The 18,188-nt window shown below is 34.8% G+C and overlaps 1 protein-coding gene across 3 annotated transcripts in view; it reads right to left on the bottom strand.

The window, feature by feature from the left end:
- CBLB (Cbl proto-oncogene B) overlaps window positions 1-18,188 on the bottom strand; it is a 121,213-nt gene that overhangs the window by 9,343 nt on the left and 93,682 nt on the right. For 2 of the 3 annotated variants that reach the window (XM_072356552.1, XM_072356568.1), the window contains exons 12-17: window positions 14,599-14,964; window positions 12,028-12,122; window positions 6,565-6,708; window positions 3,621-3,709; window positions 3,390-3,521; window positions 2,095-2,235 (exon numbers count right to left, since the gene is read on the bottom strand). In XM_072356552.1, coding sequence (XP_072212653.1) covers window positions 2,095-2,235; window positions 3,390-3,521; window positions 3,621-3,709; window positions 6,565-6,708; window positions 12,028-12,122; window positions 14,599-14,964 — 967 coding nt within the window. The remainder of the gene's footprint in view (window positions 1-2,094; window positions 2,236-3,389; window positions 3,522-3,620; window positions 3,710-6,564; window positions 6,709-12,027; window positions 12,123-14,598; window positions 14,965-18,188) is intronic. The other variant, XM_072356560.1, reaches the window with a different exon arrangement.

Consider the following 18,188-nt stretch of genomic DNA (forward strand, 5'->3'; position numbering starts at 1 on the left):
TTGCACAGTCCCAGTTACTGGGTGAACATTACAGGGACTGCTAAAAGCTGTGAAGAGTTCTGCCTCTTGATTAAAGGAACAGAATTTAAAGAATCAGAGAAAGGTATAGGCTTGGCATACTACAGCCCCCTTTAAAATTATTTATTTATTTTAATACTGTGAAGGCTGCAGAACAAGCTTTTGACATCATCCTGGACCTAACTTCAGTTCTTCACTCAAAATGTATCCAACCTTTTGCTACTGTTGATGGTGAGATTATTATTCTAATCTCCAGGCTCAGAAGAACAGCTACGATATCACTCTGAAGACTTCTATGGAAATCAGTCTTCAAAAATGCATCAAATCATTTGCAGTCGTTTATTTGGCACAATACGAAGTGTGAAATATGTCAATATGTCTTTAGAAATACCATAAGAATCAAAAAAGAATTTAAAAGATCAATTCACAAATGCACGTATGCTCAAGTAGACATACGTATTTAACAAGACTCGTGAGAAGTGCTGTTGTAACACTGTATTCACTATGTAAAAATAAAGAATGAACGGCCACAAATGCATTCTCCTGATTTTTAATTAAAATATATTTTTTAAAAACACTATCAGTGATGCTTCTTCTGACTATTTGGAAATAATATTTAAAACCCCTGCATATACCGGCAAACTGTAGATAGATCAACAGAGTTCGTATGCATCTGGGGCTGACGGAGGACTTTCATTTTCCCCTCAGCATTCATATTAGAACTGAATGGTGCAGAGTGTATTTCTGCCTCAGATTACACAAGTGAAACACTCATTAAGACTAAAGATAACATTATTTTTATTTTGAAGCGTTGAAGGTAGTTTAGTTCCTGGTTCTATATTTGTGATCAACCTTTACATCCTGCAGTGTGCTTAATCTTTTTACCTGGACGCACGCAGAAGCAGAGTTCCACATTATTAAACATATGCAGTTTTGGTGAACTATTCAGTGCTCAGATTTCAACTGATGGCAAAAAATGCATACATATACACAATGAAAACATTTCAAAGCAGGTTATTTTGGTTCAACCTAAGTTAACACAAATACCACAGATGACATCATTCACAAAGGTCAGAAAAACACCCTACAACCTGTCAGTTTATTATGAATTTTGCTTGTCATCTAAATTCCCGCACTCCTATGACACTATCACTAAAACACCTAAATTTAAACCTCTTGATATAGCTTATCATTGAGAACAGATAGGAAAGGGGAAGGGATCTATCACAAATATTCTTGGAACAGAGACACCAGTATTCTTTGGAAATACAAAGGGGACTACGTCTATACAACTTCTACAATGGGGAAAAAAGCCACTTGGTGGACATGCTCTGTAACTCATAAAAACCCTGTTGTAACTCGTATTATCAGCAACAAACTTACACAACTTCATTAACCCAACAATCAAACGGTCATCAGCTCACACTAATGAATTCTAAATGTAACTTTCATGACTTTCATAAGCAAAATACTGGACTAAAGACGTGACAGTGATCTGTGGGGAAAGCTAGGTGAAAATTTGACTAACTATAAAAAAAGTTATAAAACCACAGGGTCCTGCAGCTGTGTTCACAATGAATACAGTTTTGCTGCAAAATCTTACAGCAACAGTTCTAACAAAATAGGGCATTATTTTCTCATGTTCTCTAGTTTTTTTCTGAAGTAGCAACTTGGAAAAAAAATAACCAAACATGAATTATTAATGAACTATGAAAAACAATGAAATTGACAAGAAGATACCTCAGATCACAGCAGAAAACTTGGTACTTTGGAAGTAATAATTCCTATGAGAAAAATACAATTTAACAAAATGTCTTGCCTGGTATAAAAATATTGACTTTATCTTATTACTTTGTGATAATGAAAAGCTGACTTGTCTTATTCCTTGTTTTTTCAACTCCACCATTCAATAACAGTTAAAAAAAAAACAAAAACAAAACAAAACTATTTCTTATATATCTGTATGTTGAGTTGAATACAAAACAGCTTTCTGAAGCCTAATGACAACTCTACTGAATAACAGTTTCACTTCTGGAATAAATGAAATTAAATATATATTATTTTTTATATTCCTACCAGGATGAAGGAACAGTTCATGTCCTGAAGGAGGTCGACTTCCTGAGCCAGACGGTTTCGTATGCTCAGTGATGCTGTGCCTAGCAGGTGGTGGCGGTGGTGGTGGTAGCGAAGGAGGTGAGCTATCAAACACATCCTCACCTGCATTTAGGAAAGACTTATTAGATGAACAAAACTTCATAGAGCATAATAGAATGGTTTAAAATTGATTTTTCTCTGGCTACCGTGTCCCTTGCTCCTGGGGTTTGTCTAGCAGTTCAGTGACTGCATTAATGAAGTTGTTAGCGTGACTCCTACTATGCACAGTTCTCCTTTAAAACATGCTCAGTTTCTTTTCTGGGATGGAGAGGGGGAGGAATGTCTTTTAAACAGTTCAACTGACTGCATTGCATGACTATATTGTAATCAAAGTCTCATTGATTATCAGTGTAGAATAACAATAATGCTTCAGTGGCTAAGAAAACATACTTATATTCAAGTACCAATGCTGACTACATCCGATCTGCTACATTTATACCATATGTTACCTTTATCTGCTGCTCTAAAGCTCCGACCTAAGATACAAAGTGAATTTAGTATACTTGGCAAAATAACTCCCCTTACATTAAGGCAATGCAGACAGGACCAGAGTTACCAAGCATTATTCAAGAGGTCTTATTGGATGATGACACATACAGTATAGTCTAGCAATGAGAGAATCAAGTTTGTTGATGAAAGTAGATGTGATGTCAAGCTCAGTCCCAGTATGTAGGCAGAGTGGCCTCTTTAAAATTATTGTCCTCAAAATGTTTAGCTCATTGGCACAAGACTAAGTCTAGACTAGGGAAGATAGCTTTATGTGACTGTAGCAGGAGTGAGTTTTGAACTATCCTTTGACATTGGAAAAGCAATACAAAAACTTATCAATGTAACCTAATTAAGTTTTCTTTCACTCAAATCCTATCACTCATCTTTTTAATATGATAAAATAAAAGTAATTATTTAAGCTACAATCAGAAACCCTCCATGCATTAAATTGCAATAATCCAAGTAAGTTTTCAATCTATTTTACACAAAACAGTTTTGTTTTTCTTTGTAGCTTGAATCCAGACTTAGTTTATCTATTCATCTGTCTTGCATGAGGGCTTACAGACAGATGCCACATTGGCAAGTATTGATGTACAGCTGTAATTTTTAGCCCATAGTTGGTTTGGTACTCTTAACATACTCAACATTTGTTGTTTTTCAGTAAACACGGCATTTGGTTAATCTAGGCTATGTAAACCATTAAATGTAATCAGCAAAAAGTCTGCAACCTAAAGGGGGCACCAGAAGATCATAATCGGAGGGAGTCCTGTTGAGCAAAGAGCTGTGTTTTGGGTTGTCTCTGGTAGGAGGCCGTGCAGCTGGCAAAGGTACCGGAACAGTAGGTGCATCATAGACATCTCCTGAATGACACAATTACAAGAAGTGAATGTTTTCTTGCTGTACCCCTGGAAAAGCACAGAGTAAGTTTTCTTGCAGAAAGGTGAAATGTTAAAACATACCTAACTCTGGATGTTTTGATTTCTTCACATCAGAAGTAGCACTGTGTGTTCCATTTGTTACTCCAGCACATTGACCATTCTCACAAACCCTGAAGACAGACATTAACAACTAAGTAATATCAACCAGTTAACCAAGTGTTAATTTCCAGAATTACAAAGTGCTGAAGACAGCAGTCCACTACACAGAAACAAATGAAAGAAGAGAAACTGCATCAACTCTAAACTTAGTAGTTTTTATATTGAGCTTAGGTACTGGATAGCTCTCATTGAAAGACCTTTGAAGAATTATATTGTTTTCTTGGTGGTATTCTGACATAGTTTAAGTAACTTACTCAAAGTACAGGAAGAATCATATAGAATTACTAATGCTAAATACAGTCCTCACTTCAGAAGTTGGATCACTGGTTTATTTACACATTTAATGCATACAACTCAACACTGTTTTCCCCTTTCTAACTGTTAAACTTGTACTAGCTAAAACACTAAGAGGGCAAAAGGGAATTTTTGTTAACTATCTACATAGGAAAATAATTTTAAAGCAAACAAATGGAAAACACATCACTGGCAATAACGAATTTCAAGTAAAGTCTTAGCCAACTGTTTAGAAAGAAGAAATGAATAAGTCAAAGCAGTTCTGCAGGCATATATTTCTGTATAGAAAAATGGAGTCTCATTGACAACTTGTACTAGAATCTTTTTTTTTTTTTAATGCTAGTGTATCAGTCTCTCAAAATTAAATAACAGTATCAAGTTAAATAGAAAAATTCACTTAGAGTTAATGAAGCAAAGTAAAAATAAATCTAAAATCTTAACAAAAAACAAACAAACAAACAACAATCTATTGCAGGTTTTTTAATTTTCATTTTTGGTAAAACAACTGCTCTAAGACCGTGGGGAAATAACATGCAAAAAATGTCTTCCATAATATTAAATGTTGCTTAAATAAATGTCAAACAACTGGAAAACAACTCCCGCCATTGGAGCTGCTGATCCTGCATACTCGGAAAGAATCAGAAGGTTTCTCTAGAAAAAGACCACCATGCTAAACAACTCCATTTTAAAAATGGAAAAAAAACAACTACACACTACATGTCATTATTATCACACATTGACAAATCTGCTAGAGCCATATAAAGTTAGAATTTCACATCTGGGGTTTTTACCAATATTGCCAAAATTGGTATAACTATCTCTTTCAGCCATACAGAAAGGCGAGATGAATAAAGGTCTATAATCATTTAAAATACATCAGTGGGAAAAAGGAAGTGAAATTGTGTTTTGTGATCCCAAGAGTTATAGCTCGGAGTAATAAAATAAATGTAAGAATAATCACAAGACTTTAAACAAACAAACAAACAAACCCAAAACTAATGGTAAGAAGCATCTTGTTATGAAATAATTTCTCCAGGGAAGTGGTAGAGGAAGTGTTGCTTCTCAAAAATTAGATTGGTTCAACCTTTCAAAAGCATTGAAAGCAACACTTACTTTGACTCATCACCACATATACTAAATAATTAAGAATCATTGCTACTTTAGATTAAATGTCTTCTGTGTTTTCAGTAAATTCATCAACATAGGTAGGTAAGATAACCTAACATGACACAACTTAACAAGTCTTCATGAAGAGTCCAGTAAAGGAATCAGAATGACACACTGACATTAGACAGCATGAGAGAATAGCAGCATATCAGTACTAACAAGACAGCCTTTTCATAAAAAATATTATTAGGAAAAGACACTTATCAAAGAGTGAGTGACTAACATATCACTTTTATAATACTATTTTTTATTGCTGAACTTGCCTATATGTATGTAGGAGATCAGCTGCAACAAACCAGACAGTTAACTGACCTGCCAGAAAAAACGACCGTGAATCACCTCTTTTTATTAATCTTGTAAATTTTAGAATTGACAGATTTAGTAGCAAAATAACAGGAAATCATAGAAGTAATATAATTTTATAATTAAATGGAAGAATTGTTTGTGAATTTCAAAAAACCTAAAATACATTCTGCAGGCTCTTCTGTTTGCTGAAATGGCCAAGCATTATCTATGAGCTGAGGATGCAATACTTAGGAAAAAGAGGTAAAAGAAAGCGATCCCCCATTTCTGAAGCATATGGAGTCAACTATAATCAAGACTGTCCGGTAGGACATTTAAGCACTCAAGATCATAAAGCTAAGACAACTGTGTAACATTCACATCCATGCAATGAAGGTTGTATCACAACTTCTGCAATTCTGTTTCTCAGAATTTTTAACTTGCATGCAAGGAGTGATCTTTTATTCATGTTATAAATGGCCAACTGAAAAGGTCTAAAAAATTTTAAGTGGCTTATTTTGTGATGATATTTTGAGAGTTACTGATAGTGGGTTCTTGAAATCGTATTATGACAGAGAGAGAAAAAAGCTTGGACTTTGTAGATGTGTAACTGGTTTCAGTATCATACTTTTGACCTAAAGGATGAGTAAAGGAATTGGCCCTTTTTTCTCCCAAGACTCATTCTCTTCATTCCATACATTTAGATTTTCTTTATGATTCAAAGATCAATAAGTTCACCATGAATGACTTAGCCTTCAGATGTCATGTTTTTTGGCTCAAAATCTCCTTGCTATAATCTATTAATAATTAACAAGTGTGAGAGTTTGGAGAGAATACTTTAGAATATGTTTAAAGCAAAAGAGGCTTATTCCATGTACGTAACAAAAAAGTTATCTTCCCAAGAAGTGTTACTTAAAAGCAACAAATAATATCATATCACTGAGATACAATAGAGTGAACTTCACAGATATATGATTGTGGTGGTCAAATGAAACAGAAGCATAAGTCACACAAGCTTGAAAAGAAAAAACATTTTAGACACCACACAACCATCACTGCAATTAAATTTTGGAAAAAAGACAGACTATGGTAAGTTGCTTTCAAGATTGCTAATCGACCTTACCGAGCAACAGGTTTTATATTATGACAATGAGGTGGTTGAGAGCTCAGTATTATAGAATGTGAAGAAGGAACTTTGTATTCATCATCATCATCCGTATGATCCCTTGATTTATCAGACAGAGAATTTGCTGAGGAAACTGGGCACCTATGGAGATCAGAAAAAAAGATCAGTTCTGCTGTAACTGTTGGATAATTGTCCTCAGTACAATGCAGAAGATATACTTTTTTAGTATAAACATCCTTAATACATGCCAGCTACATGTAAGGTTAAAAAAAAAAAAAAAAATACAACGTCAAACATGCTTAAAGGTTGCTGCCTTTTCTGTTAGTGAGAATACTTAGAGGAAACAGGTTAGTGGAACTCTTAAGCATTAAACAGCTACTTTAAGCAAGCATAACACAACAGAGAATTCCAAAGAATTAGTACTACATAGAAGTAGTACTACATTAGAAGGCTTAAGCTGTTTGCACTTATTAAAAGAATGAAACAGAAGTTAATTCAGGGCAAATAGTATTTAGCAGGGCACAGTAAGGCAGCGGACATTCATGATTTCTATCTTGTTCCAGCCCTTACATCACTGAACTCCCAAGTAGGTTCACAATCTCTATTTACGGGTACAAAAACAAAAATATTAGGAAAAAAAAAAAAAAAAAAAAAGCTCCACCTGGAGAATACTGCAGGATATTAGTTTTATTTTACAGCTTAAGCTAAAGCTTAATTCCTTCTAGCTGGTTTTTGCTATAAACATAACAATGGGCAAAATTTTCATTTAGTGAGCACCATCTAGGGGAAGAGATTTTGCTAGACATTAACAAGTTCAGCATACCTTTCACTTCATCAGACATAGAAAAAAAAACCCAAGCCTAAGTAGCAATCAATATCACCTTCTTTTACATATATAGCCCCTTTGCTTATAGCGATTATACTGATAGATTAAAATCAATAAGAAACTCACAAGCCATTCAAAATACACAAGCTTACATTAAGGGCTTAATTTAACTTCTGTTTAACCATATATAAAAACCATAAACAGACATTCGATTCTTAAACTAGCTGAACACTAAATATGTATCCTCAAAAATCATCTGCATATTAAATAACGAGTACTTTCATTCCTAACCAGAATCAATAGCTGGAGGATTTCAAAGGAAGATGTGGAATGCATTCTTGACCATTTTGATTCGTGGCCCCTGAGCTCAACTACATGCCGCATTACAAGACGCATCTACTTAATGTATCATTGAGGGAAGTTTTTAAGTACCATAGGAAAAATGAGACAGGAGTGGACATAATTTCCATTCTGATGGTCTTGTTAGTTCAATTTTATCATAAAGGCAAGAACTGAAGTGACAAGTCAAGCTCATCTCAACATTTTTTTTCCAACACAAACAGCATCTGATACATGCAATGTACTTTTTCACGTAGGAAAACCTTATGCCTTTCACAATTTATTTTAGATGATGTTAAATAACTTCAGAACATCTGAGTACTCCATGAACAAAAGTGAATAACTAACTGCTATGAGTACCAGTCACTAAATAAACAAACAAATGAGGGAGAAAAAAATAAGAGGAGAGAACGTAGGAGGCAGAAATGTTGCTTTTGTTTTAATATATTCGTAGTCTAGAGCTCCCTAGCTACTCCTAACCTCTCAGACACTGTTTCTTTCAAACAGTAATACACCTGTGACTTCACCAACAAACTCGTGGAAGATGGGAACTCAAGTTTTTTTGCAAAAGCATTCCAGCTAAACACAAGGTGAAAAAAGATTCACGACACTGAACTCCAAACCACATATTGCAGTATTCAACCACCTTCTGTAGAGGGAGCAAAAGGTCTTCTGTAAATACAGCAGTGCAGTGTGAAATGCTTTTTCCATCTTTGAACTCCAAGTTGAGCGGGCAACAGGTTTGTGTCACTGCTGTATGGACACTTAAAGCAAGTAAAACCTAACAGGATACTGAGAAGTCTGTATTGTGCTCAGACAGTTCAAAGGCTCATTAAGAATAACTACTTCTGTGGTTGTGCAACCATTCTGTTCGGCAATCCAGCACGTTCTGAAGATATTATATAAAACATATAAGCCTGCGAATTTTAAAAATAATCACAAATTGAACTGATGTCAATGTTGGTATGTATACCAGAAAGGTCCAACACTGAACAAAACTGAAGCCAAGTACGGTGGTAGCATTTGAAGCCCATTTCAAAGGCTAAAAATGGGAAACAATAAAAACAGGAAAAAAATAAAAAATAATGATATTAAAAAAATAGTAACAAAAAAGTTTCCTCTGAAGGCACTATTTGAAATTGCTTATAGGAAAGATTTAGGTTGTTGATTAGTTATTTAGTGAGACATAGAGGTGGGTTTTTTTGTTTGTTTGTTTTAAAGGAAATCTACAGGGCACAAACTGAGAGCCTGACCATCAGTATAGTGAAGTACAGCACTGTAATAGCCAGTCTTATCAGCTTCCTGACAGAAACAGTTCTTATACATGAAAGCTGGGAGACTCATTTACTGACAGTTTAAAAAATAAGCAAATTTGGAATATTCAAGGAGTACAAAAAATAAGATTTTCCCTTCCCAACCGCTTCTGAACATATATATTCAGTGGGTACAAGAACCTAATTTATGCTATAACAAATCTATAAATTCACTTCACAAATATCAGTATCTTTACGCTAAAATCAATTTTCAACAATATTGCACTACGGAGAAATCATTACAGGTTTGGAATTTTTGAAGACTTAGGTTCTACATTCTCCTGCTTCCAAGTACATTGTAGCCTTAGACAAGGCCCTTCATGCTAGTAAAGTCTCTTTCATGCTGTTCTTAAAGTGAGGAAAATATTTGCTGAGCTATATCTTATGTGATTAATATCTGAAAGGTCCTTTCGATTTGTAAAGTAATTTAAAGGTGCTAACATATAACTAATATATCCTTCATTAGATTCCTAAAATTGTCTCTTACGTTTTATTAACCTTTCACAATTCATAGTTCTAAATAAATCACATCGCTCTCCCAAATTGAAATCTATTTGTAATAGTTGACTCCAAATCTCCTTTGCATTGCTGCATTCTGACAAACAGTGACTTTGTCTTTTCTGATTTGTTGAACAGTCACCTAGATGCCAAACTCTCTTATTATATTGAACGCCTAGGGGCAAAGTAAGGCAGGGAAGACAGAGAAGATGTTTTTGCCAAGCCTCTAAGTCCAGCAGAGCTTCAGGGAAACTAACAACACACTTTTTTGAAGATACTTCATGGAAAAATTCCCCTTCTGTCATTTACTGGTAAATTGATTCACAGAGCTTAGATAAGATGAACTTGCAGTCCTTGTATTTTGCTCTGATCAGGACTGTACTTTTGAAATCAATCTCTTCACTCAATTCACCTACCATACTTTGATTTGCACTTTCAGAATGCAAAACTTCAGTATCTTTCAGATTAAACAAAAATTTAAGACACACTCTAAGCATGCTGCTAATATGTTCCAATTACTGCAGACTGTTCTAATTCATGGGACAAGACTACAACTGTTTGAATTGCTGACCCACAAAATGTACAGTATAGACATCAGGTTCTTAGTATCAGCACTTGTACAGACTTTACGCAAAGAAACAGTTGATAGTGAGCTTAAAAGCAAGTTATTAAACTATCTCTGTTTCAATAAAATAGATGCTAAGTTATACACATCACATATGTCAATGTTTATCAGATGCTTCTAAAAAACTACAGTTGAGTGCATATTTACCCTTAAAACCTAAGCACATATAAAAGAGTTTGCCCTTGTTCATAGGGGAATATACAATTTTCTATTGATCACAGGCTAAGAATTCACACAAGAATTATCTGAGAGTAGCTGTTCCATCCAAACTCACTGATTTGTCAAGCTTGTGAAGCTAAGTCCTGCATAGAAGATACTATACCCACAGGAATAGAAACAAACACTTTTTACTTTGAAAATTTATACGTTTGAGGGAAGAACTGTTCTATATCTTCAACCTAAAATCTTTATCTTATTTGTTGAGAAGAAAATAGCAATTTGATCAAAACTAAAATTGATAAATGCTAAAAATAATCTGATATAATTACATCAGTCCAATAAAAGAATAACTGTTTTCACAAGTAAGGATTACAGCTGAGTGGAAAATAAAAAGTAGATGCTTAGTTAACATGAGTTCAACATTCCATGACTAACATATGGATAATAATAAATCTAACAAAATGAAAATAAATTAGCCCTGTTTTCAGGAAAAAAAAAACAAAAAACCAATACTGATAATAAACTATGCAATTAAGTTTTTTTAAAAAGTTAATATTTGCTATGTCATATTCAGTAAATAAATGATCAAATAGGTCAAGTGAGGACATCAGAATTGTGAAACTGTGAATCTCCAACTAAACATCATTTAGACTCATCATTGTTTAGACTAAGGCATTTCATACTTGGTCAATGTATGTCCCAGTTAAATCTACAGACTTACAAAAAAGAACTAGGAAACAAATGCCTTAGAGCTGAATAAAACAAACTAACTCTCAAACCAAAACTCTGCAGCGATTAAAGAGGAGGGAAAAATGAGAAGCTTGCACTAGGCTGACTGCAGTAGGAAAAATATCTCTGCAAAAATGAGATTTTCATGAAACAATACAGGTCTGTTTTTTTTTGTTGTTGTTGTTGTTGTTTGTTTGTTTCAACATTATAAATAATACAAATCTTCAATTTATTAGAATTCAGTAATTTGCTTTGGAATACTAAAGTACGTAGTTTGTCCATCACAGTCAATTCTTTCTCTTTCTGATCGATAGATTGCGGAACACCCCAGGAGCTCTGTGTATCATGGAAGATGCGGTCAGTTTGAGAAGATTAATCTGAACAGAGGACTGTTCATGTTTTAAATCACAATATTACCAGAACACAGAGTAGTTTGCAACTACTGACACTGGCATGACGAAAAGCTCTCGGTGTAGAAAGTCCAGTAAACATGTCAAGGTTAGAGACAGAGAGCATGCACACACAAAATATCTTTACATTTAGCACTGCCTCTAGAACCTCTCATCTCTTGTAATATATAGCTTTGATCACAATTTTTCAGTACTAGTAGAACCGAAAATGGAATGGACAGGTTCGAGCAAGATCATCTGCCACAGTATATTCTTTTGCTACGAAATGTAATATGTTCAAGCAACAACAGAATTGTTTCTACTCAAAAAAAAAAAAAAAAAAAAAAAAAAAAAAAAAAAAAAAAGATTACATTTCCTTTGTAGAAACACATTAAAGCATCATGGAAAACATATCACAAATAGATATAGGTTATTTTTTTTTTTTCTTTTTTCCTGTTTTCCGTTTAGCACCGCTGAATCTATTCTATATAGATCTATTATATATCTACTCTACAATAGCACCGCGGTGCTATTATCTGACCGTAATTAACCGATTTCCTTTATAGTTAAAAGTTAACTTACTTTATATTAGGGATGGTGGAGGCAGCTGGAAGAGGAGGTGAAAGCCGTGGAGGGATATCATATTCTTCATTTATCAGATGACCATTTGAAAATACCTAAAATCACACAAAAGTTAAAATGAGTCTCTACTCCCATTTATCCACCATATATATCACCACAGATGTTCCTCAACCAGATATTAGAAACTGACTTTGAGGAGGTTATGCATTAAAACTTTCCTAGGAGGTCAGACAGCAGACCTATACTCTTAAAGTGATTCTTTTCATATCAATTTCAGCTCACCCAATTCGGGAGCTGTAGAACACACTAGCTTTGAATTTTTCCAGAAGAGGAATTTTGATGTCACAGTTCCTAGATGAACTACTCAGTTACAGCTGAACCACTTCGGGAAAATTAGGATTTCAAGACTGCAAACTGATGAAAGCAGCAGAGATGGAGTACAGATGGAAAACAACAGGAACAGCATGTAAAACACCATTTCTTAAACCTCTGTGGTGCTGTACCCGGCAGAACGCAGAACTGTCTTCTGAATTCTTGGCCTTAACCAAGAACAAAAAGATTGTATTATGATTGACAAATGAATCAGGGTTGGAAATTCATGAAGTGTTACTTGAGAACGTTCATGCATCCTCAAATGGAAATTCAGAGTTGTCAGTTACTCCATTTAACCAAAAGGCTTAGACCTACTAACTGAACATGACATTTCAAACAACATTTGGTTAAAGAAATACCTGTATAACCCCTCTAGATTACAATTGCTCTTCCACACTGAGCAGTAATTCTGATTTGATTAGTATTGTTTCCCTTTGCTTCAATATTGTGCCTAATCTCAACTGGAATGTTAAATGGCTATTTGAATGTGCTAGTGAAGATACAAACCCAGTATACTTTTAAAAGCAGATGAAAATCTATAACATTTAGAACAGCAGTCTAATTCTAAGTAAAATTTTGGTCTTGACCTCAGTTCTGATGATAGAACATTCTTATTACAAATAATACCAAGAACTTCTTAAGCACTTTTCATCACATAAACAAAAAGCTTTCTATCAATAATAACTGAAATTTAAAAATCACATTTCCAAAGTTATCACAATATCCATTTGATAAAGAAATATTGTGATCTTGGGAAAAGGAAGAGAAGTGATGATTTCTAACTTTTTTTACTGAATTGCAAGCATAAGCTAAAAAAAAAAAAAAAAAAAAGAGAGAAGCAACACTGAATTAATGCTCTGCTCTATAATGAAATATTAAGATGCTTTGATGAAGTAGCAATTAGAAGAGAAATATGGATTTTTCCTTAGGCCATCAACACTCGCTCTCTTTCCAAATCCAGGCCTCTCCAAGTACACAGTCTTGCAAGTTATTTGAGGATGACTAATACTAAGACTACTGCTCCACTTTCTAGTCTTTCAGATATCTTCAATTAACAAGTGGAAACAATCAATCCTCTTTTTTTTTTTCTTAAATAGAAAAAACACCATAGTTCTAGACACTATTCAGTGCAGCCAAGGACAGGCAATCATACTTCTTAGGTGACAAGCAGATACCTCCCAGCCAAACAAAGCTGGACAACCAGTGGAAAAATTGCAAGTGACAATTCCAAACACCCTCATAGCTCAAAATGAATTATTGGACACTGCACTGGACTTCTGTCCAAGAAAAAATAAAAAATGCTATGGAGAAATTAAAACAACATACAGCTCCAGCAGCTGGAGCTCTGACTTAAAATCCAAATGAAGAAAAGCCCATCTAAAAATATTTGCATTACTGACAACGACTGAAAAAAGCATTTGCTAGTTACTGTGAATGAAGTTTAAAGAACTGATGATAATATCAAATCAAGCAATGCAACTAAAGCCGTACCATCATACATTTTCAAGTTTACTGCCCATACAGTCAGTAACAAAGATACAACATACTATTCTACATTAGGTTGGCTTTTGATACACTCATTTCTTCTTTCTTATGGTCAAGGTAGATTAGATATTTTCCATTAGATTATAGTGAAGATCGTCGCTAATTTAATATTCCTTTGAAAATAACATTTTACAGATAATTAAGACCACCTGATCATTAGAATATTTAGCTTTTGTTAATGCATGCAATAGAGCTAACAACTTAAGTATATTTGTAAATACCATATAAGCATATTACATACTTTGTAGATTTAAGGGGTTACCCTGTCCTCACTTCACTTTCCACAGATGGTAACTACAGTACCCATCAGCAAACACAAATAATTTAGGCATTTGCAGTCAACTTGAGATGCTGCATAACTAAGCTTATATTATGCACCAACTGTACAAATCATTTGCTGAAAGAATATAGCAAATCTAAAATTTTTGCTCCAAGCCATTTTTAGAATGTTCCACGTTAAAACTGAATTTTAACTTAGACCCTCATGTACTGCAATTTAAGAAATTGCAGTATGTAACAAACCATTTATTTATGGCCTGATTATTATTAATAACCAACAAGAAAGATTTACAAACATCAGCAATATAGCCAAGGAAAACAACGCTGCAGTAGAGTATCAAATTACAGGTTCAATAAATTCACCTAATTTCATACCTTGGCACCTTCCACAGGCAATTCGTGACGTCTGTGTTTTCTCATAAATCCCTGCTCAGAACTTATGCGGTTGTGCCTTCCATTTATGTTAGAAACAGCAGTCAATCCTGGTTTGGGAGAAGTGTCACTTCCTGTTCGAGATCCTACTAACTGACTTGTTGCAAACACATCTCTGGGGCACCAGCCTTCAAGGGGCACCGGCTGGTCTCTGGAAGGCACGCTTTCTGGATGATGCAAGTGTCTGCTTATCCTGTTGTCTGGTGGAATTGGAGGAGGTCGCTCTGGTGGGGGTGGTGGAGGATCACGCAAGGGCGGTGGTGGTGCTGGCAGAGGCTTGTCTTGTTTCCTCACCATACAAGGAGAAGACTAAACAAAATCAAAGTTAGGGGGAAAAAAAAAAGTTACATATATAAATGCTTATTTCAATTCTTTCATAATCAAGTATGGTTTTTACCATTCCTAATAGAGGCATTTTCTAGGCACCAGAAGAGAACCTGCCAGTAAGTTGTAAGTTAATTTTCCCTTTTCACTCTGCAGACTACATGGTCTGTCTTCAGAAATTAAACCCTCATTTCTGCTGTTAAATGAAGAACCAAGGAAGGCACAGGAGAAGAGAGAGACAATTGCCTAAAGCAGACTTATGTAACTGATAATATTTTTCTGGAAACCTTTATTCTGGTTTCCACAATGCTTGCTTTGAATCACTTACTTAGCTGTTGAAAAGAATTCTGAGGAACGTTAAGAAAAATAGACCATCTGGATGCAGGAGAAATAAAGAGCAAACAAAAAACACATTCAAAAGGAAATTATTTGTTCCATGGAATAAATACAAAAAAATCACAGATGAGGGCAAAAGTAGAAAGAGAAAAATAAATGTTTCGGTTTTGCTGATATAAAAAGGTATGACTCCATTCTCTGCAAGACAAGCATTGTTAGAGTGTCCAGTTTTTCAGAATGGCAGTTCCATTTTTCAGGTAACATGCTTAGAATGTATTTAAGTTTGCAATTAGATCATCCGCAAATAACTTCTGCCAGCACATTGCTTTCTCAGAACTGAACTGTGTCACAAATGGGAAAACTTTTTTCAAACTTACGTGCAAAAATACTAAGAAAATAGAAAACCAAATTTCCGGAAACGAAATGTATGTAGATTTGTTTAGTTTCTGATAAAAACAAAAGAATCTCAGTAGGAGAGAATAACTAGAATCATCATACAAAATTATGCTTGATCCAGGTCTTCCTAGGTCATCAGGAAATAATTTTCTTCTACAAGCAGTTACAGTAATAAGTATAGGGAAGATTCTTTCTCACTGAATGTGTAGTTCTCCTGGACAGTCAGTTCATATGAAAAGGACACAATATTATCATATTAAAAAAAAATGTATTTAATCAAAATGCTAGTTAAGAAAAACATTAATTCTCACTATCAAGGCAGCAAGAAAATGGAGTCCAAGTATTTTTGTTGTTGCTGTTTCACCGAAGAAAAGGGAGAGTTTTGATTGTAATAGTTTTGGTAGAACAACTTGTCTTTATTTTTAAGTATGAAATTGCAATTGCTTGTTGTTTCCCATCTTGTTTCCCTGTTTCCCTTGTATCTCCCAAAATACTTTTATTTATATATATATATATATATATATATATATATTATATATACATATACATATATATATATATGGAAAAGTATTATGGGAAAACAGAAGCATTTTCAAAATAATGTAAGATAAAGACAAAGTGATATTAGTGATATTTCTAATTCCATTCTTTTTTTCTTTTTTTTAAAGTCATAAATTTTGTACAAATAGTCTATCAAAGTATATTTTAATAGATATGCCAAGCATTCAGTTTATATTCTCAATGTGCTGCAATTTCCCTTCTGTAACAAAAAATGTGATTAAATAAGTTTGATAAAGTAACTATTTCAAACTTCTATTCTTCCATCTGAATTATAGGCAATCAGAACTTTAAAAAGTTGATTTTGAAGCTTGAAGCAAAAACCCAAGAGTACCAAAAAGGTGTTTCATGTTGGATTACTATAAACACATGAGTTTCAATTCATATTTAAAACTTCAATTTGAATTCACTGTCTAAGATCAAAATTTAAATTGAAATTCCTCTCTCTATACTGCAATTGAAACAAAATGAGCATCTCATAACTGAAAGCAACAAACATAGCTGTTTTGCTTCATACTTCCTCGAAAATTATTTAACTCTTCAGTATCATTAGTTTCAAAAAGCACAGTATACAATTCATTAACTTCAGATATCCTTCTTTCCAAATCGTAAAAATATGGATGGACTGTTCAATGGACACAAAAATTCTTGCCAGACTGTATCCAGAGTCTTTATTCAGAGAGTGGTGGTCGGTGTTTCAATGAACAGATGGACATCAATGACAAGCTTGCAGATTTACACCAAGCTATGTGGTAAGGTCAGCACACCCAAGGGACAATATTTAATCCAGAGAGACCTAGACAGGCTTGAATAGGGCGTCCAGGAGATCCTCATGAGGTTCAAACACACCCAAATGCAAGGTCTTGCACCTGGGTGATATCAACCCCCATAATCAGTACAAGCTGGTGGATGTAAGAATGAAGCACAGCCCTGCCAAAAAGGACTGCTAGATGACAAGGTAAACATGAGAAAGCAATGAGCCCTTGCAGTCAGAAAGCCAACGTATCCTGGGCTGCATCCAAACTAGTGTGGCCAGCAGGTCAAGAGGGGTGATCCCGCACCTCAGCTCTGCTCTGATGAGGCCTCATCTGGAATACTGTGTCCAGATGTGGAGTCCTCAGTACAGGAGAGACATGGAGCCGTTGGACAGTATCCAGTAGAGGGCCACAAAAATCGAAGGGATGGAACATCTCTCCCCACAAGGACAGACTAAAACAGCTGCGGTTGTTCAGCCTGGAAAAGAGAAGGCTCTGGGGAGACCTGAGAGTGGCCTTTCAATATCTAAACAGGGGCTATAAGAGAGAAGGGGACAGACTCTTTACAGGTCTGTTACAACAGGACAAGGGAAAACAATTTCAAAGCACAGGAGGGAGATGTAGACTGTATATAAGAAAGTATTCTACAATAAGTAGTAGTGAAGGACTGGAACAAGTGACCCTGAGAGGTGGTGGAAGCCCCTATCCCTGGAGATGTTCAAAGTCAGACTGGACTATGAGCAACCTGATCTAGCTGTAGGTGTCCTTGATCACTGCAGGGGAGTGTACTAGATGAACTTTAAAGATCCCTTCCAACTCAAAAGATTCTATGATAACTATTTCCCCTGAAACTTGAGTCATAATATATGCCACTTACAGTTTTGAAAGCAGGCTACCTGCACATATTTTTCTTGTCAAAGTACTGCACAAGTGAGCACAAATAACCGTCAGAGAACAACATGTAATTTTAATGAGATAACGGCCTTTAAATCTACTTTCAGGAAATTTTCACTTCTATTTGGTTTCACAAATCAAGGTTTATTACTGAATTGGTCAGTTAACAGTGTTGCTAAATCAAAGTCTTTAAAATTCTGACTAAGTATAATATAACCATCAGATGAACAGGTCACAATTGACCAATGCATCTGTAATCATCTGACTATG

This window comes from Excalfactoria chinensis, chromosome 1 (assembly GCF_039878825.1).
Source record: "Excalfactoria chinensis isolate bCotChi1 chromosome 1, bCotChi1.hap2, whole genome shotgun sequence".
In the NCBI taxonomy this organism is placed as follows: Eukaryota; Metazoa; Chordata; class Aves; order Galliformes; family Phasianidae; genus Excalfactoria; species Excalfactoria chinensis.